Raw genomic sequence first — 13461 nt, 5'->3', positions numbered from 1 at the left:
ATGGTACATTTTATTTATGAATTTATATGGTTGTTTGATATTCCTTGATGCATACTTGTGTATGTCTGTTGTTTGTGCCGCGCTGCGCGCTGCATAATGGAGCACTCGGCGGAGGAGCTTTTTTACCACGCCAACACGCACTACAAAGTAGAGCATTCAGCGGTGCAAATTTTAACGCAGCGCGCGCTATCCGTTTACAACGTAACCGAAAGCGAGATTTAACGCGTCCAAATATAGTGCGTCCATTGAAGATCCTCTTAGGACTCTAGTGGAGGTGGGCGAGCACGAGAGGAGAGGTGGGGTTTTGGGATTGTTATTATTTTCTCTGTCATCAGGTCGACGACAAGTCCCCCGTAAACCAACATCAGGCACCATTCGCGCCCGTGTCCCCATACCAACGGCCTATCCTTGCTGCCGGGCCAAAAACTAAACAAACAACCAATGCCATGGGCCACCTACAGTGTATGCGAAGATGACCGACATTGAAAGATGGATCTGAAACTGCACAGCTACGACTACGAGCATATGAACCAGCGACAGTCCTGCCTGCAGTTAATCCGCGAATATCCAATATGCAAATTTGTTGCTACATGCATACCACGGAACGTTTGATTACACCACCAGGGTAAGGGACCAGGCAACGTTCAAACGACAATGCCAAATTTCAGCACAAGGCTGTGCACACTCCTACACCTCCCTTAAACTAGCAGCACAAGCAGGGAACAGTTGCAATGTTCACAAAAACTATCTGAAGTCTCCGTCTGGCCAAAAAGTGTCACAAACTTCAGGTTCCAACGCTGCGACTGCGTTCATCTTCAGATAGTTGTTGGCTGCTCAGCAACTGGGTGCCTTCCCTACAGCAAAAATTGTCAGCTACTTTGATCCCCTCTACAAGGCTCCCAGGTCTCAGCTCACGCACCTACCAAAACAGAAAGATCGTAATGCAGCGTCAGTTATTGAATGCAGACGAACTGCACAGCTGGTGATGCTGTGATTGTATTAAAACTTGTTTGGTTTCAGTTGTATGGGAATGTGTTGTGCCATTGAATCTAAGAAAAACTAACAGGCAAAGTTCCAAATAAATACCTTCAACGAGCTGAACCAGGAGTTTGAGGTCTCTAGACCGCTACACCTGTCACCTGGGTAGGATTTTTACACTGGAATTGGGACCTATATCAACAAGTTGCAAAAGAACACAGGTTAGAAATGATTCATGCCAACAAGAACTATTATACTACTATGCGCAAACAGGGAGTAAAATTGCTAGTCAGCTTGACCAACAATGATAACACCGTACAAAAACAAGCTCACTAGATCAGTCAACGCATCTAAAGTTGCTGCTACTTAAATAGGAAGTACACCATCTTCATTAAAGGTAGAGACGTCTAACCATGTTAGTACAGTAAACTCCTTACCTTGGGGCTAGATGGTCTCCAATTACTTTTTCTTCCTCTTCACTGAACATGAACCACTTGTCATTGCTTGCTGTTGTATCGAACTCTGGGACAAACATGATATTAGTAGTCACTAACTTTATAATAACCATATTGCACAAGAATTTCAAACATACCTTGGCGCATAATTGCTGTCTTTTCATAATAGCCATACAACTTCCAGTATGCCTCTCCTTTGTCTTTCCTGACAGGCTTCGCCCTGATTAGACCTCCCAGCTTCTCCTCTAATGTTGACACAATTGACGTGACAAAACACATTTAATTCAATGTCTTAACACATTAGAGAATAAGATAGACAGCGTAGGGGGCTGTAAGTACACACTCTGGTAAGAGGTGTTATGTTTGAAAACAAAGAGCGTAAAATAAACACTCTGGTAAGAAGTGTTATGTTTAAAAAGTAAGAGCCTAACATAAACATTTATTTTAGTAATTGCATGTTCAAAACAATACACATGGCTACATGCAACTAAAAAACTTAGCACCACATAAGCAAAACTGAAAGTAAATGCCCACATAAATGAAGTGATGACATTGCCGAACACAAATTCAAGAAAAAGCTTTAAAGGCACAGAATGGTAAACAAGTAAAATGCCAAACTTATGGAGAACTAAGAATGTGCGGGAAGCTAAAACAAATATAACATGGAAAGATGTACAAACCATCTACTGCTGCCTCTTTGTCTTCATTTAACTCCTTGATTTGAGCAATGAGACTATTTATTTCTGCTCCTTTTCTCAGGAACATTGATTTGGCCATCTCAGTCTTTAGTTTTTCTTTCAGCTCCTTTTCCTATGGAACCAAAGAAAGTGCTATTTATTACTGCAAAAAAATGTGACTAAGCATAAAAGAAAGGGTTGCCCAAGCTCTTACCTTCTCCTTTGCAGCACGGATTTTTTCTTTAGCAGCAATCTTTCTCTCAGTGGCATTTTCATTTTGTTCGATCATCCAGTTCCTCAACTTACTGAGAAAAGTCAAATAAAAATCTTGTTATAGAAGTAAAATAGTGAAATGAGCTACTCCAGCAAATATGGCATGTTTGTGTGGAGGTGGGGAGGGGGTACTTACCTAGTAGAAAGGGTCTCATCACACAACAAATTTAATACATGCAGCTTTAAAGAAGGGCTCAAACTCTTGTATTCTAGTTCCCCTTGATCCAAAGAGCCAAGAGGCAATTCCTTTGAGATGAGTGTTGATTCACTAATATAATTGCCAATTTCATCCATCCAAGCATCTCTGTCACTTGAATAATCTGAAGGGCTATGAAGAAAACAACCTCATTTAGCCAATTAATAACCAGAGTTGGGAAAAACACAGAAACATAAATTAGGAGGGTATTTACTTCTCTCCTCTGTCTTCTTGGATGACAGAGAGCAAACTAATGTGAAAGTCAGAAACAACTAAGGAACCCTCTCGATTACGACGACCTCGTCCAGTTATGACTTGTAGAACCTTTTCTGGTTGTCCCTCCCTTATTTGAAGCACCTGTATAAAAATCATCATCTACATAATTCCATTCGGAAACAAATGATTTTGTAACAGTAAGTTCACACGCTAAAAGACATGTTAAACTATGAGAACAAAAAGGAGTTTTGAAAATTGCTTTAGAAATAAAAGTTGTCCAAAAAAACAAATTTAATACAATATACATCACGTTAGAGGTTTGGACCAAGCAAAGATAACATGAAATGCTTGAACCAAACAAATATTATGCTATGTAGTTCTTGAATCTATCAGGACAATAGCTATGCCTTTATATCTCAGCTGCACAGCTACAGAGCAGAGAGGCCATGTCCGTCTCGGATACCGTATCGCTAAATTAACGCATTAAAAATAATTGGTGATAATTCGGATACCGATTCCGATACGGTTTAGACACAGGTCCGATACGGCCCAGCCCAGATGAAAAATCCTAACCTCTTTTTTAACCCTACCCTTGTCAGTTCCAACCCTCCCGCGAGACCCCGACACAGCTGCCTCCTCTCTCAGTTTAGGCCGTGTCCGTGTCGGATACCCAGCAGCAGGTGGCGACCTAGCTGGCGGAGACCCGACAACTTTTCCATCTCAGCGCAGGAAGGTTGACTGGCGGCTGCAGCAAGCAGCCGATGCCAGGCAGCAACCAGCAAGCCAGGAGCAAGCTACAAATCCTAACATTCTACTGTGGAGTCATGTTACTATTTTAGAGAAATCAGGGGTTGTGGGGCAATACCAAATGCCGTTGTATCAATGTATTGGTGTAAATTTATTTCTAATTTAGAAAGCTATTAAAACGTATCCTCGTATCCGCGCATTTTCAAAATGCCGTATTTCCGTATCCGTATCGGTGCTGCGTAGCTTTATATCGATAGAATAAAAACGTGAAGGCTATACTAGAAAAAGTGTTTCTTGTTTCATTATTTAGGTAAGTAAAAAGAGAACCAAGCGCTGGCTTGGTGGCTAGAGCTCACGGTGTTGAGCCAGCCCACCCGGGTTCGAGTCGCAGCTCAAGCGCGCTTGGACTAAACAGAGTGATATCCGCGGGCTGGAGAGGTCTCATCTATCTAACAACTTATAGCTAAGGAAGGGATGCTTCCCCCGTTTGTCAACATTTTTTATTTGGGTAAAAAATGTGTACACAAATATTTTCAAATGAAAGCAATAAGCCAACAGATATCCACACCATTATCGCTCTCCAAAAACTATAGACACACCCATTATGTCTTCCCCTGGATGCCCATGAGGGCTGCTGGCCAGTGATGGAACTTAATTGGGGGCCAGAGCATGAAGCGCAATAGTGCCCCTTGTAATATGCATCTTTTTTCGATAAAGTGTAATATGCCTCTTAGGAGGATCGTAAAACAAGTGTGATCTTTTTCAATGAAATGAAACACAAAGGTCCTTTGCGTTTTCTCAAAAACAATCACAATAATGTAGACTTATATGATATATTCTTTAAAAAAAACTGTCCACACTTACTTTCCTTTTCTGTTTTAAGTCAAGATTAGATCATATATACATAGAACAAACCCATACATCATTTTATAATTGCAGCTTCACTATAGGTAGTACCCATTAAGATGAACAGTTTTACTTCACATGTATTGCTTTCAAAATAAACCGTGAAACACATCTATCTAGAATGTATTATTGCAGCAATATAAGTCCATTCATCTACACAAGAATTATGACACTTCTTGCAAGCATACCAGGCATAGATAGAATAATAAAGAATGATTTGCAATATACTCCGTCCGTTCTCTTTTAGTCTACACTCTACAAATTTTAGACCATTTACCAAGTCATTTAATACTTCTACTTTGATATCAAGCAATCCAAGCTACATTAAAATTAATGGCTTCCAATAGAGACAGTAGAATTGCTTCGTTTTCTGTGTTGTTGTTGATTACAACGCTAAAATGACTAATATGGAACAAAATTTTAGTCTAAGATGTAGACTAAAAGAGAACAGATGGAGTAATAAGTAAAATATTACATACTATAACTTTCTAACTTAGATGCCAATGGTGCATAATTTGGCCTGACAAGTAACAGACCAAACATGAATATGGATTCGGCCCATTATTTTCTTTACTTTGGACCATAAACAAATTTCCCCAAAGCCACACTTTGTCCAACTGTATGAAAACCAAGGTTTGAGATTTTTTTAAAGTTTCAGTTCTATTTTTCTTTTTACAAGACAGAATAAGAGCAGTACTGGGATTCTAGACATTTCCAACAATAAAATCCATGAGCACAACAACAATCTTGGGCAAACCAGATTCAGAAGTGAGTTGATGGCTCAATGCAACACAACATGATTCCATACTTCACCTGCTCATATATTTATATGTATACATTTGTTGATGATGCTTGTTCGAGATATATGATGAATTAAATATGTATGACATATGTTATTTTCTGGTGGTTGGTCAAACAGACAAACACACATGCAGATCATTACAGATGTGGGCACTAGCATGCACATGCATCCTGATCACCAACATATTTTGGAAATGTGATAGTCTGCATGAACAAATATAAACTTAGGGATAAGCTCATGATCTTCTCCTAAATAGATGTTAGCATTGACTATCGCACTTCCATTTAGGAGAAGGTCAAGCTGACAGCTCTACTAAAAGAACAAACATAGAACACAGTGACAATGATACAAAAAGCTGCTGCTGTCGCTGGCATTTAGTTCTAGCATGGGTAAACAGCACTTACATAACAATGGCCAAGAAAGTAAAAGCTGAAAGACTATCCTTATTACTTGTTTGCCATAAGTACCTCTCCAAATGTGCGGCAGAATTCAAGAAACTGAATTGCAGCGCCAACATCATCGGCCTCCAGGTCCGTCCCTAGAATGTTAGTGACTGGAGTACCTCTGGGTAGCTCAACTTTGGGCTTGAGAACATCAGTGCTCTCCTTGAGGATTTGAGGATCACCCTTAATGTCAACAAGGACCTTCTCATCATCAATCAAGTTATTTACCCTGCAGCTGCTCTTCTTCAGTTTCTTCTTGACAGGAAGAGATGGAAGTGCATTGAGATCAGTCCCAATATTCTCATCCCCTTCAGCCAACAATTCATCAGTTGCTCGGGCCCTCTTTGTGTTGCCCTCCTTGTGTTCCTGACAAAGGCAGCAGCAAAACAGATGAACAATACTGAACAATCACGATATACGACAGAGAATCACCAAGCAAAACTAGTTCACCTTCTTGGCCTTGGCAGGGAGTGATGACAGCGCCTGTGCAGCAACCACTATGTCTTCGCCTTTGGCTAGCAAATCATGGACAGAGGTGTGGCCCGATGCCTTGGCAGCATGAGCCAGTATTCCAGTCGGCGTCTCCCCTTTCTTCTTTCTGCCAAACAAAACAAGATAAGAAATTTGCAAGAAATTCTGTAATACTGGAGCATCAGCTTTGCTTGGCAAACCTGCAGAAGCTGCAGTTGCAGATGCCCCTGCATTTGGGGCAGGTCCAGGCCTCCTGTTTGGTCATCTCCTCAGCGTTCTCACCATACCTGAAAATTACATGAAGACAATCCAAAGGAAATTAGATCAGGCCAGGAGGCTCCGCTTGCTCGAGTGAGAAGAAATTGGAAAGGTATTGAGAAGAAATTCCTGAACCTGTTGAGCAGGCACTTGTGGCAGAAGTGGATTGGACAGAGGCCCTTCTTCCGCGGCTGCTTGCAAGCCACCGCAAAGTCCGTTGTTTTCTGTCGGCACTGCGAGCGGATGACCAAAACAAGAATGAATCAACCAAATCCTCCGTCCCCAGCGGTGGCCCAAAGGGAATCTGCAGATCCAGAACGGATGAGATGGGCGACAGCTGGTGCTCACCTGGTGGCAGGTCTTGCCGTTCTCCGGGTCATAGATCCGGCTGCCGATGAGACGGACTCCGGGGCACGGGTTGCGTTTCTTGGGAGCGGCTTCCTTGATCTCCTGCGTCTGCTCCGGCAGGACCACGATCTCATCACCGGCGGCTCCCTTGTTCGCCATGGAGATGCCGGCGCCCTTTTTCCCCATGGAGATGGGCTGGAGGAAGGGGAGAAGGGGCCGACAGAAGTGAGGAAAGCTCAAGAGGCTTGGGTGCGGAAGCCGGAAGGATTTCCTCCGTTGTGGTGTTGGATGTGATAAATTTTGGGAACGGAAGCGTCAGGAAGGAAGGCGGGATAGGTAGGGTGCCATGCCGCCGGTGAATTGCCCAAAATTTTGAAATTTCCCCCTCTCGCCACTTTTCCCCCCTCGCCCAATGTTTTCCCTCCCACAGCTCGTCCTCACTTTTCGGGTTTAGTGACGGCCAAAGGTTGTTGCCTTCGTCTACACAAGAGTATGGAAAAAGGCTACACTTCGCTCATATTTGCAAAAACATCAGCCGCCTAATGAACCATCGGATGATTAAATTCCACGGCGTTCGATCAGGTAACAAAAATTGTTTCGTATGTACCAATTTTTGTGTGTATGTAACATCGGTCCCTAAACAAATAAGAAAAATTAATAAAGTTGACGTGGTGGCTTTCCCTCAAAAAAAAAAACCCCGCGACGCCTAGACTTTGGGGGGGGGGGGTGCTCCCCAATGCCCGGGCAGGGATGGTGGCGGAGGTTCCTCTTTTCGTGCGGCGGTGAGATCTGGTGCCTCTCGGCTCCCCAAAGTCGTTGCTGCGACAAGCTCTACGCGTCCAAGGTGGTGGCAGGGCTCCCTCCGCTCGGTGGTGGTGGCCCGTGCGGTGGCACCATGAGATCTACCTTCGGCTTGGGCCTGAGCGGACTCGTGGATCCCAAGTGGTTGATGCATGTGATATAGCGTGCATGCGGTGGCTGCCCGGCACCATGCCGCCAGCGGCGGGCTAAGCGTGGTGGTCGTGGTGATGTCGGTGGCGCATACGGCAACCTCTAAGGCTTCGGTGTTCCTCTCCTCTTGATGGTGGTGGCTAAAGCCAGCTATTTTACCATCGTCCCCATCTCCGGTCGCCACTGCATTGGGTTATGGTGTATGGCTGGGGCGAAAGCCCTGCTCGGTGGCGGCCGATGTTAACCACAGCTGAGATGTTTGCGGGCGTTGTTTCCTCGTTGGACGCGTGGTCATGGCCTTCACCATGTCGTCCCTCCCCTCGGTTGTCGGCGGCACCACGGTGTTGTTATCTTCTTGAATACGTTGTCTTGGCCATCTAAGCGAGGCCGATGCAACAATTGGAGACTGTGCGAGGTGGTGCGTTGTCGGTGTTGGCTGATGCCCAAGGCTTGGGCTTCGAGGGCGCAATGTACGACATGGTGGACTGATACGTCCAAAACGTATCTACTTTCCCGAACACTTTTGCTATTGTTTTGCCTCTAATTTGTGTATTTTGGATACAACTAACACGGACTAACGCTGTTTTCAGCAGAACTGTTCTGGTGTCTCGTTTTTGTGCAGAAATCGAACTTTTGGGAAAAACCTCGGAATTTATGCAGAAGGCCCTATTTTCCCAGAATACTGACGGAGCCAGAAGGACAAATCAAGCTAGAGTTGTAATAGGAAGTAATCTTTGTAATCTTGCGGGAGGAGTTAGAAACCTACCCGAACTCTGTTACTTGTACGATATGAATCCCTCGACACCACCTCCTATATAAGGGGGGGTCGAGGGACAAAGAGATCATCGAATCATTGCCTTTCAAACCCTAGTTTTTACATCGTCGAGTACTTTTCGGCTGAAACCTTCGAGATCTACTTGCCCTCTACATCTAACAAAACCCTAGTCTACAATCCGTAGGCATTGACAAGTTAATCCCTTGTCAATTGGCGCCGTCTGTGGGATCTAGAGGTTGCAAGGAGCTGATCTCGATGGCACGACCAGAATCGTCGACTTCGTCGGTGGCTAGCAATACGATGGATCGAGGTAAACGAGAAAAAACTGATCTAGTCGATTTTATTCCTCACCCGCCCTCCCGTATGGATGCATGTGCCTATCTGGAGGAGCCCATCGTCATGATGTTTGGAGAATTCCGATTTGCTATCAATAAGGAAGGATCCTACCGTCTCGAAGTTCCGATCTCGTCGGAATTTTCAGCGGACGATTCTGACTTTTCGTCGAGTAACGAGGAGTTTTCGTCGACACGCTTCATCGACACCAAGGCAAGCGGAAAGCTCACCAAGATCATCGGCAACACATCTTTCGAGTCGTCTCGCGGACTCCGTTATAAGCGACGATTCCGACAGAGCATCAACGACTTCAACTTCATCGACAAATCTCGTTGCCATCGGAAAGGTCTTCACCAATCTTTATGATGGTGTCACCAATCCCGACAAAAATCAATACTCAAAATATCATCAAGTGTACGCAATTGAAGAGGCAAGCCGAGCAGAACCAGAGACGTCAGAGGCTTTCGATGATTTGGGAAACCCATACGTCGATCCCGTTGATCTCAGAAGAGGCTTAGGCACCAAATATGTCGGGACCTCACCTCGCGAAAGAGTCCAACTCCCGCAAGCAGTGTGGGATAGGGCTGCAAGAGCCATAGACGGTTCAGAACCAATGACCACAACCGCTACTGCCCAGGAATTACAAGCCGATCAATATAAACTTGCTCGTGTGAGTAGGGAGTTGGAAAAAGAAACAGCATCCTTGAATAGAAGGAAAGAGGCAGCATCCGCGTCAAGCAGGCGTCGAGCAGAGCTCAGTCAACAATCAGGAACTTCGGGAGATAGTCACAGAGAAGCTCGGAGGAGGGCAATATCTCGGCTGCAAAATATACATGAAGCAGAGAGAGGCAACATAATTCAAAATCTCGACATGTCTTTCATGTCGATTGATACAAGGGGAAATATCATCCCGAAAACGCCAGAAGCAGGATACATGGCAACGCAAGCTTACATCCTCGCGTCCAGACCACCCCCGGAGACCCGAGAGAAGCATTGTTCAATATGGCAATGGCCGGAGTTGGAGTCATGGGAACAAGCATTCACGGCTACACCTCCCGAAGGAACTGCAAGGCAAAATAGTCCAAGACCTACCGCTGCGAGTGCAAGATCCACCAAGAACAAGTGGGGCAAGAGATACGGCGGCTCAAGCAAGGGTAGACGAGAGCGCGGCAAGAAAGAAGAGAACATCGGCATTCACCAGAAGTTGCCGATGAAGACCTGTGCGGGCTTCCGTGCTTTACGAGACGAGTCCGAAAAACCCGAGTACCAAAAGGGTTTAAATTACCCGAGAATTTCAAAAAATTCGACGGTCTGCAGGATCCCGAAGATTGGCTCGTTGATTATCTCGAGATGGTGAAGCTGGTAGGAGGAACCAGAGCAACAGCCATGCAAAGTATCCAAGTCCACCTGAGTGGTGCCGCGAGATCTTGGATAAAGAAACTTCCCCAAGTTCCATCGACAGCTGGGATAGTTTTGAAGATATTTTCGTGAGAAACTTCCGATCCACCTGCAAGAAACCTGCGTCATTGGAAGAGTTGAGGGCGTGCCGACAGAAACACGACGAGTCGATGAGAAAATATATACGAGAGGTGGAACATCATTAAAAACTCGGCGAGAAGATATATCCGACGAGAGAGCAATAGACGCGTTCGTGGCAGGAATCCGACGGGGAGATTTCGTCGAGGACTTAGGGAGAACCAACCCCAAGACAATATCAGCACTGATGGAGATAGCCAAGAAGTGGGCAGATGGAGAAGACGCAATATATAACAAGCGACACAGGTCGCCAGAAGAGGACCGCGGTCGAAATTTTCAAAATAGAAGGCGATTTTCCCGCCGGTTCTACAACAACGATGCTCCCGGCCACATATCGGCTGGCTTCCGAGGAAATCCTGGAGGAAATAGTCGAGATAACTACCAAAGAAGTAATGAACAACAAGGCGACAATAGAAGTGATTCTCGCGGTCTCAGGCAAAATAGTGGACCAAGGTTTCAAAGACCCTATGTGTCCCCCGAGGAGATGATGAACGGACCGTGTCGAGATGCACTTTTTTCTCGATAGCAACGAAAAGAGACGATCAAGTACATCTCCAAAAAGACTGCCGCAACTTTCGAGGCAATGTTGCGAGCCGCGAGAATTGCAAATGCCCAAGCAATGAATAGAAATCACCGGGGACCCGGGAGCGAGATACATCTCCCACCTCCTCCCGCGATTACGGACGAGAATCGGCACCGGCTCGGAATAGCGGCAGCACCACAACCACCTCCGTATGTTGATCCTAATTCTAATGGCGCAGTCTTGATGATTCGGAAAGCTAGGCCATCTAACGAGGCGCGAAAGTAATTTCGCGGCAAGTATTCATGGCGAGAAAAGATGCCTCCACCAACAGTCGAGTACCTAAATTGGTCGGGACAGGATATCGGCTTCACAATTGCGGATCATCCGCGACGGGTTCCTCGACCTGGGCAATCCGCACTTATTTTACCCGCAATAATTGCTGGCTTCGACGTGTCGAGAGTTTTCATAGATGGCGGCAGCAGCTTAAACCTTATGTACACAGATACACTAAGAAAGATGAACATATCCCTAGCAAATCTAGCACCAACTGACACACGTTTTCACGGGATCACGCCAGAGAAACCAAGTTATCCGTTGGGCAAGATTAATCTTGACGTTCAGTTTGGGACCCGAGAAAATTACAGGATAGAGAAATTGGAGTTTGAAGTTGTGGATTTCCCGTCGCAATATCATGCTTTGTTGGGACGACCAGCGTATGCTAGGTTTATGGCGGTACCTCATTATACGTATTTACTGTGGAGGTTGCTCGGACCCAAAGGACCAATCACGGTCAAAGGAAGCTTTGCGTTAGGTCGACAAATGCGACGAGAGATTTTCATCAACTCGTCGAAACCTTCGGGATGCAAGCATAATATATGGCGCCAAGGCAAGCCGACTATGATGTTTTGCCGGACACGGGGAGGCCGCTCGGGGAACCAGCCTTTAACACGGCGAAGGATTCAAAAGAAGTGCAAATCCACCCGACGGACCCGAAGAAAACGACGTCCATTGCAACAAATATGGATCTCGCATAGGAAAGCGCGCTCGTCGAGTTCCTCCGTGAGCACTGGAAAATCTTTGCATGGTGTCCAGCTGACATGCCAGGAGTACCCAGGGAACTTGCCGAGCACCACCTCAACTTGGATCCTCTCGCGAGACCAATCAAACAGCCCTTGCGGCGTTTTTCGGAACCAAACCGCAAAGCTATGATATCAGAAATAGATCGACTCAAGGATGTTGGTTTTATCAAAGAGATATCTACAGAAGCCACATGGGTAGCCAACCCAGTGATGGTGCCGAAGAAACACACGAAAGTCCTTCGCATGTGCGTCGACTTTACATGTCTCAACAAACACTGTCCTAAGGATCACTTTCCCCTCCCAAGGATCGATCAAATCATCGACTCCACGACAGGATGTGAACGTCTTTCCTTCTTGGACGCATACTCTGGTTATAACCAGATCAGACTAAAAGAAGATGATGAGGCCAAAACAGCGTTCATAACACCTTACGGCGTGTTCTGCTACAAAACAATGCCCTTTGGTTTGAAAAACGCGGGAGCAACATATCAGCGGATGATGCAGAAGTGCCTTGCAACACAGATTGGGAAAAATGTACAAGTCTACATCGACGATGTCGTGATAACATCAAAGAAGGGGTCAACAACGATCGAAGATTTGAAGGAAACCTTCGACAACCTTGACAAGTTTTGCCTCAAGTTGAACCCGACAAAGTGCTCCTTTGGCGTTCTGCGGGAGAACTTCTTGGATTCTTAGTATCAGCAAGAGGGATCGAAGCTAATCCCGAAAAAATACAGGCCATCGTAACTATGAGGAAGCCAACAAAGTTGAAAGAAATACAACGAGTGACGGGGCGAGTCGCGGCTTTAGCGCGATTCGTCGCCGGGCTAGGAGAAAAGGCGCTGCCATTCTACGCATTGATCAAACAAGGGGAGAAATTTCAATGGAACGAGGAAGCAGATAGGGCCTTCGAGAACCTCAAGCGCACAATTTCGACACCACCAATTTTGGTAGCGCCTAAAGAGAAAGAACCTCTACTACTATACATTGCAGCCACACCCCAAGTGGTCAGCACGGCTTTGGTAGTCGAAAGAGAGGAAGAAGGAAAGCTCCATGGAGTTCAGAGGCCAGTATATTTCATCAGTGAAGTACTATCGCCTTCAAAACAGCGGTACCCTCAGTACCAGAAACTGGCGTATGGAGTATTTACGACAGCAAGAAAATTGCGACACTATTTTTCGGCGCACCCGATAATAGTGGTCAATGAAGCTCCTCTGTCAAACATATTGAACAACCCAGAAGCTACGGGTCGTGTCTCCCTTTGGGGAATAGAACTTTCCCCTCGGGACATCACATATGAAAAAAGAAAGGCAATAAAATCGCAGGTCCTACCGGATTTTATCGCAGAATGGATGGAGCTACAAAACGCGGGACCTCCAGATTTGTCGAGAACCTAGACTATGAACTTCGACGGGTCCAAAAGGTTAGAAGGCGCTGGAGCAGGCGTGATATTGGTATCACCTGAAGGCGACAAGCTGAAGTATGTCTTGAGGA

At 45.5% G+C, this 13461-nt stretch overlaps 1 protein-coding gene across 1 annotated transcript; it reads right to left on the bottom strand.

Moving 5' to 3' along the window:
• Positions 1 to 815: 815 nt before the first annotated feature.
• On the bottom strand, positions 816 to 6990 carry LOC124687985. The gene is made up of 13 exons (XM_047221705.1): positions 6771 to 6990; positions 6558 to 6655; positions 6365 to 6451; positions 6153 to 6291; positions 5718 to 6050; positions 2794 to 2936; positions 2520 to 2711; positions 2325 to 2415; positions 2114 to 2243; positions 1571 to 1678; positions 1416 to 1500; positions 1087 to 1170; positions 816 to 919 (listed from the first exon to the last, which is right to left on the bottom strand). Exons 1-12 carry the CDS (start codon positions 6954 to 6956, stop codon positions 1119 to 1121), a joined length of 1644 nt encoding a protein of 547 aa, XP_047077661.1. The 5' UTR covers positions 6957 to 6990; the 3' UTR covers positions 816 to 919; positions 1087 to 1118.
• Between the last annotated feature and the right edge of the window lie 6471 nt (positions 6991 to 13461).

The sequence above is a fragment of the Lolium rigidum genome, chromosome 2 (genome assembly GCF_022539505.1).
Source record: "Lolium rigidum isolate FL_2022 chromosome 2, APGP_CSIRO_Lrig_0.1, whole genome shotgun sequence".
NCBI classification, from domain to species: Eukaryota; Viridiplantae; Streptophyta; class Magnoliopsida; order Poales; family Poaceae; genus Lolium; species Lolium rigidum.
This window is presented reverse-complemented; position numbering and strand designations above follow the sequence as displayed.